Source organism: Leucopleurus acutus (genome assembly GCF_964270905.1).
Source record: "Leucopleurus acutus genome assembly, chromosome: 3".
Lineage (NCBI taxonomy): Eukaryota > Metazoa > Chordata > Mammalia > Artiodactyla > Delphinidae > Leucopleurus > Leucopleurus acutus.
Window position 1 is genome coordinate 56,827,509 of NC_139145.1, and position 19,959 is coordinate 56,847,467.

The 19,959-nt window shown below is 43.1% G+C and overlaps 1 protein-coding gene across 2 annotated transcripts in view; it reads right to left on the reverse strand.

Moving 5' to 3' along the window:
• The window catches only part of ARHGAP26 (Rho GTPase activating protein 26), a 479,016-nt gene that overhangs the window by 318,253 nt on the left and 140,804 nt on the right, over positions 1-19,959 (reverse strand). For both annotated transcript variants that reach the window (XM_082835995.1, XM_082835996.1), the window contains exons 7-10: positions 19,220-19,324; positions 17,614-17,743; positions 13,930-14,030; positions 6,225-6,319 (exon numbers count right to left, since the gene is read on the reverse strand). In XM_082835995.1, coding sequence (XP_082692121.1) covers positions 6,225-6,319; positions 13,930-14,030; positions 17,614-17,743; positions 19,220-19,324 — 431 coding nt within the window. The remainder of the gene's footprint in view (positions 1-6,224; positions 6,320-13,929; positions 14,031-17,613; positions 17,744-19,219; positions 19,325-19,959) is intronic.

Sequence of the window (19,959 nt, forward strand, 5' to 3'; positions counted from 1 at the left end):
ACTAAGCTCCCTCAAAAAGAGTTAACACACTTTAAAGAAAAAATGATAAATCTATTCTTTAGTCCATTAACCAATATAACATATAAACTTTCAAATGTTTGGTTCTATGGTAAGGTAATACAAAGGCACCAAAGAATGCTTCTTTATTAAGGGATAAGAAAGGATGACTTTTTAAAAAGCTAATGAAAGCTTAGGCTGCCGTAAGAGTATCCAGAATATGGAAGATAATTTACGTGAAAGGAGTGTGTGTGGGCCATCCATCTAAAAGGCTGTCGGGGGCCCCTTTTATGGCTGTTTCAGTGAGAAAGGCCCTCTTATTCAATACTATATTGGTTTGCTAGGACTGCTATAAAAAGACCCACAAACTGAGTGGCATAAACAACACAAGTTTATTATCTCACAGGTCTCAAGCTAGAAGTTCGAGCACAAGGTGTCAGCAGATGGGTTCCTTTTGAAGTATGGAAAGGAGAATCTTTTCCATCCCTTTCTCCTAGCTTCTGGTGGTCTGCTAGCAATCTCTGGCATTCTTTGGCTTGAAGACACATCACCCTGATCTCTGCCTTCATGGTCACATGGCATTCTCCCTGTGTACCTGTCTGGCTCTGTGTCAGAATTACCCCATTTTATAAGGACACTAGTCATACTGGATTAGGGCCCACCCTAATCACCTCATTCTAACTTAACTACCTCTGCAAAGACCCTATCTCCAAATAATTTTCGTTGTCAGAGAGTGAAGATTAGAATTTCCACGTATGAATCTGGGAGGTACACGACTCAAGCCATAACAAATATCTTCTAGGAAAATAAGAAAATATTCTTCTTTGGAGAATGCTGTAGCAACGCCCACAACTACTACAACCCACACATGCTCATTTAAAGCCACGTAAGATTCTAAATGCCAGAGTCCTGAAAATGAATTGAAAAACAAAACCAGAAGGGAAATTCAAAGAGGCATCACATTGATTTGATGGACATGGTACCTCGGTCTAAGCAATTTTTCAGTTTGGAACTGAAGTCACAAGAATGTCTACTAACTTTCACTTTTCAGTGTTGCAAACAATAAAATTCTCTTCAAAGAAAGCCAAAGGCAGGAAGAGCTAATATGAGCCTGTGCGACATTTGCTCAGAAAAGTCCAGGGGTCTTCAGCATCTTCTTAGGTCTGAACCTCCCCCAAAACTAGTACTGTGAAAAAGGAAAAAAAAAAAAAAGGCAGACACTAGAGAAAAGGGATAGATGCGATGTAATTACGTAGAGTTATATAATTATGTGGAAGTCAATATGGAAGGATGGAGGATACAGAGAAGGGAGTACAGGTCTAGTTTTGTGATGTTAAAGTTGTAAGAGAACTTAGATGTAAGAATTAAAAGTAACGTTCTGAAATGTATCCACGGTATTAAAGAGGATCTTTGACACAAGAAGTTCAAGAACTATAAATCTAAATCCCTGAGCGCTGGATTAACCCTTAATTTGATTTCTAGCTCATTCATGGGTAAGAGTCACAACAGTTCTTCCTAGAGGACGGAAATGTCAGAGATTAACCCCTTTCCAGCAGGATTTGAGGATTAACAAATTGACGGCAACGCGTTGGGATACAATGAAAACAATCAACTGATAAATGGCACTATTGCTTTGACTTCTTACTTATGCTAGTCTCCTGAGATAAACAGAAATGAGTGTCACCTTAAGAATAAAAGGTAAAAGAAGAGGTGTACAAAAAATACATAGCATTTATGGAACCATGTGCCCTGTGCTTGGCCTGTGCTCTCTCTGCAGTGCCTCTTTAAACTGTTAGTCACGCAAGGGCTCTCTGAAGGGTACAGGGCAGGAAATATGGGAACAGAAGCAAGTGAGCTGCTTTAGTTCACCCACCATTAGTTTACGCACCAAATGCCAATGATTAGAGTGAGAAAGCCCTCCTCAGGTTTCAGTCAGCAAGGTGACTGTCAGTGGTGGCCCTGAAATCCAAGTACAGATAGCACTGGGCTTATCACTCGAAATGTTTCTAAAAACCCTGAGTTTTGAGGCAGCAAAGTGCCCTACAATGAGGTCCTACGACCCTCGGTTCCAATCCCACCTGAAACGTGGGTAAGACTCACCCTCTAAACTGTAGATTCCTCCTCAGTACCATGAGACACTTGGAGCACAAGCCACCTGGGGCTGTAGTGAGGATTACATGTGAATTACATGAAATACATGAACAGTGTTCAGCTTCCAGAAAGTGCTCCCTTACTGCTGGTCCCCTCACCCCACCTCCATAGTTAACTAAAAAAGTGGGTTTTACTGTGGTTATAGCTGTTGCTTTTCTCCTGGTAACCTGTAACAGAGGCTGGTGATCACCTTTACTACTAGCTATATTCTCCTCCACAAGGCTAAGAATTCAGCTCCTTAGTAAAGAAGCCTGAGGGTTTTTTCATTTTTGTTTTACTGTTGCTTCTTATGTTTCTAATAAGGAAAATGCTTTCATGTGCTCTGAGAAAACTGTACTGTGATATGCCTGCTGTTTAATGTACCAATTCTAACTAAGAATAGAGGGTAACAGAAGAGCTTATTCAAAAAGTGGATTTCAGGGTCTCTCTTGCATAAAGTCAGATTATATAGGTCTGGGGCCTATAGCTATAGTTCTAACAAGCACCCCTGTGGATGCTGAGAGTGAGTGGTTCTCACCACACAGTAAGAGACACTGATGTCATCAGCTTGCAACCCCGACCTCCTGGAACATCACTTCCTAAAGGCTACAGCTTCTGCTACAGAGCAACGTGAAACATCATCACTGAGCCTGAAGGATAAAAGTATTCAACCTTAAAACCACACATCATCACATATTCTAAGTCAGATAATCCACACTTTAGCATGTATTAATATTTTGATAGAATAAAACACTAATAGATACTACATAATGATTATCCATGCTACAGGCTAACATACTCTGGGAACACTCTAAAACCTCATGCTATTAAATATAACCATTCCCTCTTTTACTTTCACATTTCCTAGGTGCTAAACTTTGCATTTTGCCCCTCTGTCTACCCAGCTCAGCAGGTAGAAGCTGAGAAGTCTGTGGAAGGTTGAAAAGACAGCACGACAGCTAGCAGCACATCCCCTCCTTGCTGAAGTACGCTAGTGAAAAGGCAAGGTGTAGGAGTTTTCCAGAGAACAGGACTCCGGGCAGAGTTCCCAGGAAGGCCTCTCCTGAGTGTGTGGAAATGCCTTTTCCCTCTCACCTCAGTCCCTTCCTGGATGTGGGGGGAAAATGCAGAAAGATACTAAAGAAAATACTGCCAACAGTACCCTAACCTTTGAGACCAAAGACGACAATCTATATAGAAAATGGAGAGAAGGGGTTTCATTGATGTTCTGTGTTATTTTGGGTGATGGCCAGTCAGGTGTGACCACAAAAGGAGACACAGAAGGGGCTCAGGCAAACCAAGTTTCTTATATTCACAGGTGTTAGAAACAGGACACTTGGCACACCACACAGGGCCACATGGGAAAGCGCCAACACCATCCAGGAGGCAGAAGTGGTCGGAGGGGAGAGCCTAGACCACGACCTTTGTTAAGAGTTTCTGGAGCAAAGGCAAGGCAGGGATAGGTAAACCGTTTAGGAGTGGCTGGTCTGAATAATTTCTCAGGTGCTAATAGGCTGTGGGAGTGGTCCCTAGGTGTCTGGTAGAGGAATATTGCCTCCTGGGCTGTTGGAGCCAGTAGAGGTGCTGTGGCTCTGGACCGGAAGTCCACACATCAATGGCGCTCACCACGCTGAGCCCTCGGCTGACTCTAAGAACTGGCCGGCCCGAAAGGGGGCAGGCTCTCCCCAGGCAGAAAGCATCACAATACACAGAACATCAAAACTACAAACAATACAACAGTACTATCTACTCCCCTCCTGCTTATTAGGAGGAGATGTAGCAGCCTCATTCTGCTCCACAACTGCATGCCCCTCCACTTCATGCCAAGGGAACCAGAGATGATGACCTAGAAGAAATCGACTTCCCAAACCCACTCAGTATGCTGAATGTGACACATTTGCTCTCAGCTTATAATTGGGACGTGCAAAGCTTTTCTGGGCCTAATACAGGGGGAAGGCGGTAGGAAGTGTTGGGAAGGGTGGAAATGAGATGGAGGAACCATGGTGAGTTTTAATTGCCTAAAAAGCAACTCTCGGCAACTTCTGGGAGACTTCTGAAGAAGAAAACAAGTCAGCTTCAGAAAGAATCATTGACCTCATTTCCAAATCTAACAAGAGCTGCAATGCAGGGCACTGCCCTCACCCAGGGCAGTCCTGCAAACACGTGATCATCTCTGGGAACTATTCAGCTGACCAGCATCAAACAACTGGCTCCATTTCCACACAAGTACACCTGCTAATCCATCTTTCATGGATTCCAACAATATGAACTCCAGTAAATTCCATGCTTAGAATAGAGGAGATGCCTACAAGGGCTTAAGGCATTCTGACTCAGGATCTGTTTCAAGTCAAGCATCATCTTCGTTTGAGGCACACTTTTTGCAATCCCCCTTTGCTACCCCAATTCCACCTACCCCACCATACAGCCCTTCTCCACTCCCTTCCCCTCTCACAACCCACACATGGTGAACGATTGGGGTACTCTCTTTTCTTTACAAATGATACTGATTTCTCTGCATTTACAGTCTAGCTCTTGAAATATCAAGTCAGGCAAACATGCAGGACATGCTAATTAACAGATAATAAAGGCTAACTGTTGCGCTTTTACTATTTGCCAGTCTGTCAAGTGTTTTATATGCCTTCTCTTCTTGAATCCTGACAATGCTAGGAACCAGGTACTATAACCATCTTCATTTTCCAGAGAAAGAAATCAAGACCCTGCAAGATTAAGTGATTTTCCCAAAGTCACATGGCTACTAAGCAGCAAAGTCAAAATTTAGATCCGGGTTGCCTGACTTGAGAGCCAAAGCTGTAATAACTAGACTGCTCATGAGACACGGTTGGTTTCCATGAACGTCTGATTTAGGCTAAACAGGCATGCTCTCTCCACGGGCGCTCTAGCAGCCTCAGGGGCCACAACACAGGGACACACCATGCCTCAAGAAGGCATTTCAAACCTGGCAGCACATGGAGCAGCCCACGCCAGGTGGTACTCGCGCTCCAGATCCTCTAGAGCTGCCGTAAAGTGGCCACAGGTAAACGTCCCAGACAGGGTAGATACTGGCTTGACAAAGTGGTGTAGCTTTTTTAAAACAAATAAAAAATAAAGGGGATAAGTTAACAGCATTATAGGACAATCATGATGAGATTTAAGGATCTTTGTGCTAGCACTGCTGATCTTGAATAGACAGCTCAAATAAGCTTAACTCATGGCTTTCATTCAAAGAATTAACCTGTTGCCAAGTAAAGTGTCTCAAAGAACTGGAATGCTGTCAAACTAGCTTAACACCATGAAATGGTACAACTTAATGAGACTGTAAATCTTGAGGAACACAACACAGAGCTCCCTCTCCTAAGACTGATATCGAAAGCGGTTTGCTTTCTTTCCTGGATGCACACACACAGTGGTAGGCGAAATACTGTAACTAAAAAAAAATTTTTTTTGAACATCTTCATTGGAGTATAATTGCTTTACAATGTTGCGTTAGTTTCTGCTGTATAACAAAGTGAATCAGCTATATGTATACATACATCCCCATATCCCCTCCCTCTTGCGTCTCCCTCCCTCCCTCCCACCCTCCCCATCCCACCACTCTAGGTGGTCACAAAGCACCGAGCTGATCTCCCTGTGCTATGCGGCTGCTTCCCACTAGTTATCTATTTTATATTTGGTAGTGTATACATGTCAATGCTACTCTCTCATAAAAGCTTTTTCTTTAATTGATAGAACTTCTTCCACTTTTTCCTTTACCTAACTCCTTTTGAATCATTACATAAAAATTTTTAAGTAAAAAATCTTAAAGAACTGAAACAGTCATGCTAAACAGTTTTCTTTAAATATATATTCATCCTCCTGAGACATAATACACATTCCCAAGAAGGGAATCCCTGACATTAAAATTAAACCAACCAATCAGGGGTTCAGGGCTGAATCTATAGGATGGGGAGGCTATACTGATTCTTGCAAATCAGTAACTGGCCTGAGGTCTATATGGAGAAGGGAAAGAGGGGGAAAAAAACAGAAAATTTTGAATGAATGGAAAAGAAATCCAAATTCGGCAATGTTTGTTCCTGAGAAAAAGTGTGACAACTACTCACCTGTCTACTGCTTCCACGTCAAAGCAAAACCGCTTCTCAATAGAGTCTGTTTTCCGCCGTGTGCAGGATTTGAGGGTCACTGATTCATCTTCTCCCTGTTGGGAACACACAGACTATCAAGATGAGGCCAGAACTCAGGCCATGCTCCTCTCCAGGACAAACGTGCCACATAAACAGAAGTGATCATTTCATCTTCTCAAACCTGAGTGTTCAGGACCACAGGAGGTGGAAGGTTGGTCATAAACCTTCTCAGACCACAGCCTCATGCAAATAAAATCTGTAAGCCATGTTTAATACTTAGAGCCCAATGTCTTGAGTACTAACAGATCACGATGGTACAGCATCAACCCATGCTAGGTTAAATTCTTGTTGATATTGGCTTAAATAGGTTTAATTTATAGGTTTGATAAGAGTTGAAACAAGATTACCTTGAGGTCTCCTTCCAACTCTGGATTTCTATGACCTTGGTTCAATGGTCACTTCTCAGGGAAACATTTCTGGACTGGGTCAAACACCCCCAGACATGTTCATATAGCACCATGTACCCCTCCTGCCCTCACAGCACTGATCACAGGTAAGATTTGCTGTTGCTGTAAGTGATGATTCAAATAATGTCTCTTTCCTCATTAGGCTCTAAGCTCCTTGAGGGCATACTGTACTGTATTTGTTTTTGCTTACCCTTGTGTCACCAGCGGCCAAACAGGCTCAGGAACAGAGTAGGTGTGCAATAAATATGTTTTAACAGCTTTACTGAAGTATAATTTTTAAATTTATAATATATTGCACATGTTCAAGCATACAACTTATGAGTCTTGACATCTGTATACATCTGTGAAATCATCACCACAATCAAGGTAGTGAACATTTCCATCAGCGCCAAAAGTTTCCTGGTAAGTCCCTTTGTAATCCATCATCCCTCCACCCAGTCCATTCCCAGGTAAACACTGACTCTGTTCTCTGTCATCACAAATTAGTTTGCATATTCTGTAACTTTATACAAATGGAATGCTCTTTTACGTCTGACTTTTTTCACTCAGCATAATTCGTTTGCGATTCACTCATGTCGTACAAATCAAGTTTATTTCTTTTTGCAAATGATATGACCAATAAGGGGTTAATATCCAAAATATAAAAACAGCTCATGCAACTCAACAACAAAAAAGCAAACACCTCAATTAAAAAATGGGCAGAAGACCTGAATAGACATTTTTCCAAAGAGGAAACGCAGATGGCCAACAGGCGCATGAAAAGACGCTCAACATCACTCAACATCAGAGAAACACAAATCAAACCACAATGAGATATCACCCCACTCCTGTCAGAATGGCTGTCATCAAAAAGACCACAAATAACAAATGTTAGTGAGGATGTAGAGAAAAGGGAACCCTTGTACACTGTTGGTGGGAATGTAAATTGGTTCAGCCACTACATAAAACTGTGTGGAGGTTCCTCAAAAAACTAAAAATAGAATTATCATACGATCCAGCAATTACACCCCTAAGTATATATCCAAAGAAAACAAAACATTAATTCAAAAAGATACATGGGGCTTCCCTGGTGGCGCAGTGGTTGAGAGTCCGCCTGCCGATGCAGGGGACACGGGTTTGTGCCCCGGTCTGGGAAGATCCCACATGCCACGGAGCGGCTGGGCCCGTGAGCCATGGCCGCTGAGCCTGCGCGTCCAGAGCCTGTGCTCCGCAACGGGAGAGGCCACAACAGTGAGAGGCCCGCATACCGCGCCAAAAAAAAAAAAAAAAAAAAGATACATGAACCCCAATGTTCACAGCATTATTTACAATTGCCAAGATATGAAAGCAAGCTAAGTGTCCATCAACAGATGAATGGATAAGGAAGTAGTGGTGTACAATGTTCACTGCAGCTCTGTTTACAAGAGCCAGGACATGGAAGCAACCTAAGTGTCCATCGACAGATGAATGGATAAAGAAGATGTGGCACATATATACAATGGAATATTACTCAGCCATAAAGAGAAACAAAATTGAGTTATGTGTAGTGAGGTGGATGGACCTAGAGTCTGTCATACAGAGTGAAGTAAGTCAGAAAGAGAAAAACAAATACCGTATGCTAACATATATATATGGAATCTAAAAAAAAAAGGTTCTGAAGAACCTAGGGGCAGGATAGGAATAAAGACACATGTAGAGAATGGACTTGAGGACACGGGAGGCAGAAGGGTAAGCTGGGACAAAGTGAGAGAGGGGCATGGACATATATACACTACCAAATGTAAGATAGATAGCTAGAGGGAAGCAGCCGCATAGCACAGGGAGATCAGCTCGGTGCTTTGTGACCACCTAGAGGGGTGGAATAGGGAGGGTGGGAGGAAGACACAAGAGGGAGGGGATATGGGGATATATGTATACGTATAGCTGATTCACTTCGTTATAAAGCAGAAACTAACACACCATTGTAAAGCAATTATACTCCAATAAAGATGTTAAAAAAAAAAGTAGTGGTGTATATACACACACACACACACACACACACACACACACTGGAATGCTACTCAGCCATTAAAAAAGCAACTTTGCCATTTGCAACAACATGGATGGACTTGGACGGTATTGTGCTTAGTGAAATAAGTCAGACAGAGAAAAACAAATACTGTATAATATCACTGTAGAATCTAAAAAATAAAACAAATGTGAATAGAACAAAAAAGAAATAGGGGCTTCCCTGGTGGCACAGTGGTTGGGAGTCCGCCTGCCGATGCAGGGGACACGGGTTCGTGCCCCGGTCCGGGAGGATCCCACATGCCGCGGAGCGGCTGGGCCCGTGGGCCATGGCCGCTGGGCCTGCGCGTCCAGAGCCTGTGCTCCGCAGCGGGAGAGGCCGCAGCGGTGAGAGGCCCGCATACCGCAAAAAAAAAAAAAAGAAATAGACTCACAGACACAGAAAACAAACTAGTGGTTATCAGTGGGGATAAGGAAGGATGGAGGGGCAAGATAGGGATAGGGATTAAGAGGTACAAACTACTATGTATAAAATAAATAAACTAAAAGGATATATTGTACAGCACAGGGAACATAGCCAATATTTTATAATAACTATAAATGGAGTATAACTTTTAAAAATTGTGAATCAGTATGTTTTACACCTGAAACTTAGGTAATATTGTAAATCAACTATACATCAATAAAAAAATAAAAATTAAACATTAAAACAATAAAGGTAATTTTTAAAATCCATGGTACAAAAAAAGGGCTTATTTCTTTTTATTGCTGGGTAGTATTCCATTGTACAAGTGGAATGCAACAGTTTTATCTCACAAGACTAATTTATTGTCTAAAAACATAGAGGTTTCTGCCCCTGATTTCTTCTCTTCCTGTCACGTAGGAATTTTTTAGGGTTCCTTTTTCTCCTATATCTGCCAATCTGTTTTCCTAAACTAGGGGGGAAATTAGCAAACTTGCCTAGTTTGTTGAATAATAGGAAATGTGACTGCGTATGGTAAAACTTAACCACCCACTAATATCAGAACAGCACACAAAACACAGAAGACCTAGGAAGAGATAGTTTATATTCACAAGTCTTACACCTATTGTCTTTTACTGAATGGCTAAGATTAATTTCTCAGATTGAGAATTGCTCCTTCTGCAACACGTAAATGTATGACTGGAAATGCCCAAACATATGAACTTCTGACCATGTTAACGTCTAACTCTATTTCTGATTTAATGGCGTTGGACTACCTCTCACTTTGAAAGCTTAGGGGGAGGTGTCCCTGAGAAATAGGAGAAAACAGGGGAACTATAAAAGATTGTCAAATATAAGCAGAAATAAGAAGAAGATAAGACGCTGTTCCCAAGACGACCATTCCATATGAGGCAGAATCTATAAAGATGATCTGTTCAAGTACTCGTGGTTAAAAAAACAGGGGATGGAGATAACAATCACTTAAACAAATAAGTGAAGAGTTACAACCGTAACAAACACTACAATAAAAGAGGCATGGGAAGCAGCCGCACAGCACAGGGAGATCAGCTCAGTGCTTTGTGACCACCTAGAGGGGTGGGATAGGGAGGGTGGGAGGGAGGGAGACACAAGAGGGAAGAGATATGGGAACATATGTATATGTATAACTGATTCACTTTGTTAAAAAGCAGAAACTAACACACCATTGTAAAGCAATTATACTCCAATAAAGATGTAAAAAAAAAAAAAAAAAAAAAAGAGGCATGCTGTGCTACAAACACCTACATTAAGGGGATGTGACCTCAGCAGGAAGGTCAGCAAAGGCTTTCTTGGGCTGAGACCCGAAGGATCTACAGGAGATAAAACCAGGAGCACAGATCAGGGGTGGAGAACAGCAGGTGGAAAGGCCCTGTGGTGGGGGTCCATGGAGCCCTGGGGAACTGAAGGGAAGCCAGTGCGTCCGGAATCCCCGTGCAAGAGGGAAACTGGGCTGAGAAAGGGCTTGAGGGAAGCAGGGACCAGATCATGCAGACTGTGGTCTGTATACTGTGAGCAGTGGGAACATATGAAGGGTTTCAAACCAGGAAAGGGACGGGGTCAGCTCTGGGCTGCTCTAGGGCTCCCAAAGAGAGCACCCTCATCTCACAGGATAGAACGCGGGGAACTGTCTTTCACCACACACAGGCCTTGTCTCCAAGAGGATGCAGAAAATCCGCTCACATCTCCTGGACTGAAGCTAAGAGAAAAGCAGGTACTTTCAAAGGAAAATGATCCAAATGAAAGGGACAGGGAAGGAGAGACAGGGTGGACAAAGAGCGTGTTAGGAAAAGAAAACACCCTATATTCTACGTTAAGTCTGCCGCCAGCTCCTAGGAGAGCTTTGTACAAGCACACATACAATGACGTCACATGATTCTCCTGTATAAACTGAGAAGACATCACCGCTGGACAGCCAGTCTTCACATTTCCTCACCCTGACGATGAGGAAAGAGAGTGGCATCATGGAAAACTATTATTTTACACATATACAGTATTATTCTCTTTTATTATGATGATGAACCTCAGAATCAGGAGATGTAGGCTCCAGAATCAGGGTTTGAGCACTGGTTCAAAGTAACTCTTTCCACATACATCCTTAGAAATCATTCTCTCTCTCTAACCCCCAATTTCCTCTTTTTTAAAGTAGGAAAAATGGATAAAATAGGATGATCAAGGACAATGTTTTAGAAAAATATAAAACAAAATCTAAATATAAGTAATTATTACTAGAAAAATTATTTCATATAATATCAAGCTCCTAATATGGCAGCCTCTATTACGTGTCAGGCTCAGTCCCAAGAAGTTTATATACACTAATGTATATAAACCTCTTAACAACTCAGTGAGGTGTTTCCTATTATCCCACTGAAGTCTAAGGAGTCCCAAACACACACCATAATTCGTCTCTGCCCTTCCCTTTCAAGCGTGGTAAGAAAGGAGTAGAGAAAATACAAGAGAGTTCTTCACTCCAGCTTTAGGAAAGCACAAGATAAATGGTCCCAAAATAAAGACTGTGTGAGAGAATGACTCAGTGAATCTGATTTCTAGAAGGACTAGGAGTTAGAAAAGGACTATGACTTGACCCAAGAAAGGCAGACCTAACTCTATTTCCATTTCATGAATAGTAAGGAACTCCTATTAACAGAGATTTTTAATACTCCTTCTAACTCTGTAATTTCTCTGTGTTTTGATATTTTCACATATCTGCTTTCCTGAGATTATTTATAAGTCAACTCTACCGCTAACAAGACACATTAAAAGAGCCTTGGCTAGGGCTTCCCTGGTGGCACAGTGGTTGAGAGTTCGCCTGCCGATGCAGGGGACACGGGTTCGTGCCCCGGTCCGGAAGATCTCACATGCCATGAAGCGGCTGGGCCCGTGAGCCATGGCCGCTGAGCCTGCGCATCCGGAGCCTGTGCTCCACAACGGGAGAGGCCACAACAGTGAGAGGCCTGCGTACTGAAAAAAAAAAAAAAAAGCCTTGGCTTTTTTTGCCTTGATACAGGGAAGTACAGAGATGCTGATCAACTCCTGCATTGTGGTCTAAGAGAAAGAAAGCCAGGAAGAAAAACTGGAAATGGCAGAGAGCAAGGGGACAGCACGGGGGAGTAGCTAACAGTAATGACAACAGCGTGACGTCACTGACCCGGGCAGTCCAACCTCAGGGCCAGTGCTCTTAGCCTCTACACTGTAATGCCCGCACATATGCAAACCCAACAGGATGCACAAAAATTTGCCACAGAGAAGAGGGCCAGGGTTGGAAGACTTACAGAGGACTACTTTATCAACAGATTAGACACAGCCGAAAAATTATATAAACTAAAGACAGAACAAAAGAAATTATCCAGAGCAGAGTCCAGAGATTCAAAGAAATGAAACATATAAATATTTTTGTTAAAAAATATTTAAATATCTCCAGAAGGAGATACTGAATAATAGAAGGAATGGGGAGGGGGGCAATATTCAACATGATAGTTGGTGAGAATTTTCCAAAGTTACTGAAAGACACCAATCCTCAAATCCAGAAAGGCCAAAATGCCTAAGCACAACAGATTGGGGAAAAAAAGAAAAAAAATCAGAGAAAGGACTGTCATAATGAAATGTAGAATACCAAAAGAACACAAAAAAGAAGATATTATGAGGAGCCAGAGAGAAAAGACAGATCACCTAAAAAGAAAATGCAGACAGACAGAGTACTCCCAGAGGAAAGGAGAACCACTGGGGCACAGCAAGGAGCTCCCAGCAGTGGGGACCCCGCAGATGCAGCCTGACTATCTCCTCCAAGGACGGCCACAAGAATACCTTCCATCCCACATGCTCTTCAATGCAATGTCACTTTGATACTCCATTCATCAAGAGGCAGGGCCTATGTCCTCTCACACTGAAATTGGGTGGGCTTTTATGACTGTTTCAACCAACACATGGGGCCAACCTAAGGCAATATGACTTCTAAGCCTCGGTCATTAAAAGGTTTTGCAGGGTCTCCTTTTGTTGCTGGAACATTCACTCTTGAATCCTTTAGCTACCCTGAGGCTGCCATGCTGTGAGGAAACCCAAAATAGCCCATGTAAAGAGGCCAGAGGACAGGCCCTGAGACTATACAGAGCAAGAGGAAGAGAAGGAAGAGAATGGGAGAGGAGGTCAGGAGAAAGGAAGAGAGCTATATCTGACCAGCCCAGAGCTGCTTCAGACCCTTATGATCCAGCTCCAGTCACTATCTGATTGAAACAGCATAAGGAACCCTTAGCTCAAACCATCTATCCAAATGCTCCGCAAAGATCTTACCCACAGAAAGTGTAGGAAATGCTAAAATGACTGGTGTTGTTTTCAAAGTCGCTACATTTTTGGGTGACCTGTTACACAGCAACAGATAATTGGGACATCTAAACTGCCAACTGGCAGCCCTCTGGGTATTGGGTGAGAGTGACAAGAATCAGTTTCACAGGATGAGGTCATCCAAGAATTTCTAGCATCTAAACACATTATACACACTTAACACTGTATATATGTGAAATACAAAAAGCTTTCTTAATTGCAGCTGCCAATGTAACTTAGTGCTCAAAATAATCATCTTGTTTTATTTCCTTTTTCAGGTGCCATGCCTCCTGGAACTACTGTATAAAAATTAAGAAAATTACAGTGAAAATTGGAGGTGTTAACTTCAAACATGCATTATACTCATCATATGTTAACCAAGCAAATCAAGCATGAAATTTAAAAATGAACTCACCCCCTTTCCTCCTGACTTTTGGTCAAATGGTACCATGGTGATTTGTTTGGAATCCCGTTGATATGTACAGTAGTGCTTCACCCAGGAAGTTCCAAAATGACCTGCAAGGTAATATTCCCCATAAAACATCTCTACACGTCCACTGCATGCTGGAAAAACACACAACCAGTAACTCACAATGCTCACCTATCCTTAAACTGTTTCTAAGGGCGATATACTCTCCACACCAGCTAGACGTGAACAGGCAGAAATCTGATTCCACAAGCTGGAAATGGAACCGACCCAGGGCTTTCCCCAAGGACCAAGGAAGACTGTTTGCCACTAAATGCTGCATCCGATGGGTCTTAAAATATAAGGGAAGTAGAGGTTCCCTGGGGAAATTAATTCACTTTCCCATATTATCAATCTCCATCTGAAGTTTCCTTTCTCTCCCCTGACAGGAGTAAGATGACTGAGAAGGAACACAGAAAAGCTCCTCAAAGTGCTTGTCACTGTTCCCATCTGGTGCGATGGCTTCATGCTTCCCACACAGCTGTTCTGCGACCATGTGCACACACGTACAGGGGTTCTGACCTACTTCCAAACCCCTAATTTTTACTTTAGCAGAACTCAAGAAGATCTGAAAAGCAGACAAGGAAAACCCAGAGACACCAGACATGTGGAACAGAAGTAACTGTAAATGCTCAAATGTAATCTAAGGAGTTTGTCCCTCAAAATTATCCCTCAGGAAAGAGGCAGATGCCCTACAGATGAATTCTGACAGTATCTGATTTTATCAGGTGCCTGGCCAATTACCTTATTTCAAACAACAAAGTATTGTTAGAGAAAGAAGGCCTGATTGGCATTATTAGCCTGCAAGGACCTCAATCAATACGAGTTCTGGATGCTTATAGACATCACATAACAGATATGATTAAAAAACAATAATGAAAACAGATTTAGCAGACACTTAATAATTATTTTTCACGGTATGAATGCCCATTGCAAGTGTTGGATGTCACTTAGTATACTTAAAAAGCAACAGAGTGTCTACCCTGGAGCATCAAGGACAAATGAAAACACCAACCATTCAACTGTGTTTCTGTGGCTTAGGGAATAAATTCCAGTGACAGCACAACACAAAGATTTCAAAAGTGCTGTATCTTGGACACTTTGAGCATCATAATAAACAAGGACAGTAATGGATTTAGCCTAATGAACAAAATGGGAACTCAAAAGTCCTACTGACAGTAGAAAGATGGATGGATAGACAGATGAAAGAAAGAAAGAGAGAGAGAGAGAGAGAGAGAGAGAAAGAAAGAAAGGAAGGGAGGGAGGGAGGGAGGAAGGAAAGGAGAGAAGGAGGGAGGTAGAAAGCGGGAGGACGCTTCCTTATAGCACACCGAAAGGCAACTAATAAATGTGGGGGGAGTGGCAGAGCTGCAAAATCACCATTTTGCGACCATCACAGTAAAGGTCAGCCCAGGCCAGGATTGTCAATGGATGCTAACTCCATGGAGGCAAAGTCTGATGAGGGAAGGGCACGGTCTTAAGGTGTCCGCCCCACAGACCGCTTATCAGTTACAAGGGAAACATAGTGACAGCACAGTGGGGAAAACAGAAAGTACCTTGACTGGGTGATCAAAATCAACAAGACCACGGAGGGCAGAGGATGTGCCACCCGGGATGTGCTCTGGATGTGCCACCCGGGATGTGCTCTGGATGTGGCACCCGGGAAAAACACAGCATTACTTATGTAGGATTTGACCAGGGATGCATAACCTGAATCTAATCATGAGGAAACATCAGACACACCCACAATGAACAAATTCTATACAAGAACTGGCCGATATTCCTCAAAAACGTCAATGTCATCAGAGGAACTGTTCTAGGGTAAAGGAGACTAAAGTTGTCATATGACAACTAAATGCTGTATAAGCTCCTATACTGGAGGAAAACAAAATGCTCTATAAGGGCATCACTGGGACAACTGACAAAATGGGAATATGAAATATTGTTTAGATGAAATATCTTATCAATGTTAAATTTCCTGGATATGTAACTGTGGTTACATAAATGAACGTTTTGAGAAAATACACACTGAAGCCAAGAAGCATGGTATATGCAACCCGTTCTCAAATGGTTCAGAAAAAATTATAATGTGTGTGTGTGCGTGTGTGTGTGTGTGTGTGTGTGTGTGTGTGTGTGTGTGTGTGACTGTGATATGCACACACACCCATACAGAGAGAGAAAGAATGATCTAACTGGAAAAATGGTAAAAATTCGTGAATCTGGGAAAAGGTCATATGGTCGTTCTTTATACTATTCTTGCAACTTTCTGTAAGTTTGAAACTACTTCAAAATAATGTTCCAAAACTTCCAAATTAAAAAAAAAAAAGCTGTATTCTAATGATATGCTCTGGACCACTGTGTTGGAGAATCAAAATATGGTTCTAATGATAATCAAGACATTAATGTTGAAAAAACACATGAAGTGTTTGAATAAAATTGTACGATGTCATGTGAGTGCTTATACTGACTTTACACGTAAGTGACCAATGTTAATAAATTAAGTATTATAAGTGGACACTGAACTGTATTTTTATAGTCTTAAAAATTTTTATTTTCAAGTTGACTTAAAACTTTTGGGGATGGTCTTCTCATTGGGCAAAGAAGATATGACCATATATTCAGGTATAACACACAACTAAAGTAGCTTCTGTTTTTTACAAGCCTTAACAGGCTCATACCTGCAAGAATAAGGGACATAAAACTCCCATCACAACTGATGATCCAACCTCCAACCCCATTACTACACCTCTGTCACCAGGGAACAATTTTAAGTCCAAGGAAATTTTTGAGTAATCACTGAATAGAATAATCACTGAAACTGAGTGTTTTGTTCCATTAAGAAGCAGATAGGAGTGAAGATATTTAACTAATCCTAAATCAACAGTGTCCAGCCAGAAAGCACAGGTGCGAAACTACAAGAAGCGCTACCCATTAAAGAAAAACAATGCACTTTCTTTAATCTCTAGCACCGCACGCATGAATTAAGTCTGCGAGTGCAACAGCCCAGTGCACGAATCTGAGTCATCGTTGTAAACTCTGGGTTAGCAGCACCTGGCATTTCTTTCCTTGATGTCCTATGGGCAAGTCAATGGCTCTTCTTCCTGGCTCTTGAAGTGAGCCTTTGTTTCTACTTTTCATAAAATTTAAGTGTGTTGGAATGACAGGGGTTGAGGAGAAGAGAGAAAGGGCCTAAGTCATGATTGCTTGGGCCTTGCTGAAACAAGTCTCAAATGAAAACAAAATCACCAACTATTAAGTCTACCGAAGGATATGACAATAAGGTCCAGCCAGCCAGACCTTTCCAAGGCCTCTACACCAAGGGTATGGTATATAAAGCTACACTGAAGGTACAGGAACCTCAAGAGTAGAGTGACACCAGGGAGAGAAGGGGCACCGCAGAGCCTCAATGAATTCCAGGTTGCAAGGAAATTCCCAGTTACAAAGGAAACATAACACATCACTGGGAGGTAGACAAGACCTGGCGGACAGCATCTCTGCCCTAGGAAACCTAACTATAAAATCACTCTCCTTCATCGAAATACGTACTCCAGGCCAGGCACTACTGGATACACCCCCCAGCTCCTGGGAAAAAGGCAAGAGGACACCCACACCGCTGGCCGACCCAGCACTCACGTTTCTCCTGGACGTAGAGGTACCCTTCCATGGTGTAGGGACTGATGGTCTTGTGCTCGAGGGGATTCTCTTTCATCTTCTTCATCAGGGATTCCACTTCTGACCTGGTGCCTTCAAAGCGATTTCTTGTCTAGGATGAAAGGAATTTTATTCAAATCAAAGAAATGAAACCCTGTTCCCACCTCTAGCACTTCAGAACATCAACCTACAGAATTCTTAGATCTAAAACCAGGTAAGGAACATTCAGCCATCTAGGAATCAGGCAAAAATGTTCCCTTTTAAGAAATATACTTTGGCCTTAAAGCCCTATGTCAGAATGACTCTCAAACTCTAGGGACCATCAAAATCACCTGGGGAACCGGCAGGAAATGCAAATGACCAGTTCTCACCCTGAAAGATAAGTTTAGCGCCTCTCAACCCAGACATGCGCATTTCTAACAAGCATCCCAGGCCACTCTGACTCGGATGGTCCACAGCAGGGTACGCCCTCCACCTCCCTCCAGGACAGAGATGCTCTTCCTCCAGCTGTTTGCTGATGGCTCCCTCCTCAAATGGAGCTGCTTCACTTAAGGTTACCCCTCCCCCAGGGCACCCTGCACCCAGCAACTAGGCGAAGCCAGGGGCCAAAGGGGGAGAGGGTCAAGGGACCATCCCAGCTCCAGGGGGCCCAGGGCATCGGCTGAGTCCTCACCACTCAGCTTCTCCTCCGGCAGGGCCTGCTGCCCTCACTCTGTCACAGGTGCTTCTGCCAACACTGCCTCCGGGGGACCTGCTCTGTATAAATCTCCACTTCAGAGTCTGCCTTCTGAGGGACCCGGCCCAAGGGAAGCCATGCTTTGTGACAGCTCATCCAAGACCCTGCAAACTCCTGTTCTCTGAGGCACTGCAGAGAACCATGAGGGGGCAAGCTCAGGCTTCTTAAAGCATGCAGTTCAACCCGCACAGACATACTTGGGTTTATTTGGACACAGGATCATCCAAAGACAAAGACAACATGCAGATTAAAGTGGCCCCATCACACAGGGAAGAAGGGGGTTTGAGCCCCAGTGACCGCTAACCAGAGTCCTCAGCAGGATTCCGCGCACGCAAAGGTCCTGCTGCTTACAATCTGGGAAGGGAGATTGGGAGTAAGGCGCACCTACTTGGATCTCCTGGCAGCCTCACTGAGAGGTGAACAACAGCACATCCTTTGAGCCCAAGGCCAGCATGTGTACCCCATCCCCATCCCCTGAACACACACACTCTATGGTTTTATGGGGCCAGGCGGCTAGATGCACAGAGGGAGGCTAGGCTGGGTGGGGCTGGGACTTCCACTGCCAAAGGAAATCCTGATTCTGGCGTTACAGATTTAAAACATAAGCAGCAGCAGCATTTCCGAGAACATAAAAATAGTGCTTTGAAATAATGGAGGAGAGGATGATGCTCTAACCTGGGACCATCCAGCACCCTAGAAATGCCTGACCCCCACTGCCCTTTGAACCCAAGCAAGACCCATCCTCCCCACCTGCACATCAGTCCATTTAAGTGATCTGTATGCAACCAGACCCATACTTTGTTTTTCCTTCCCTTAGCGAGGGAACGGAAGCCTGTCCCCTCGCCTACTCACGTTCTGTATGCTGATAGTCAACTGCGTCTTGAAGTCGTTGAAGTCCTTGGCCAGTTCATAACCATGGTGATAGAAAGTGAAGAGTCCTTGTAGGAATGCCAGTAGCTGTAATGAAGGCAGAAGGGCAAACTTAACATAGGCAGGTTCAAAAGGTACCATGGAGCTGTATCTGAGTTCCCAGCCCCGGTTTGAAAGTCTAGAATAAGGTAATAATAATGACTATCGTTTACTGAGCACTTCTTACATGCCAGGCACTGTAACTTCATATGCCCTGTGTCTCACTGAATATTCATAACAACCTATGAAATGAATACTGCTATCATCTCCAACTTATCAGTAAGGAAGCAGATTCAAAGAGGTTAACTAACTTGCCCCAAAACACACAGGAAGTGGCAGCCAGGATTTGAAACCAGGCCTCCTGGCACCAACATCCAAGCTCTTCCCCTGTGAAGCCTCATCACCTCCTAAGAAAATCACTTCTTCAGAAGCTGAAGACCAGGGCTCCCACTCACTCAGTCTCCTTCTAGTATATTCATAATATCAGGTTATCACGCAGAAGGGTGTGGTTATGTTGATAACCAACAAGGAAGGGAGAAAAGGAAGCTGGTGTGTCCTGAGTCTGCAGTCTAACAGGCAAAGTCAAATCAAAGAAAATCACCCAGATCAGATTTCAGCTCAAGCATGTTTCTGTACTTTCCAGAAGCTCTCCAGAAGTAAACACTCTGGACTCCTTTATTAAA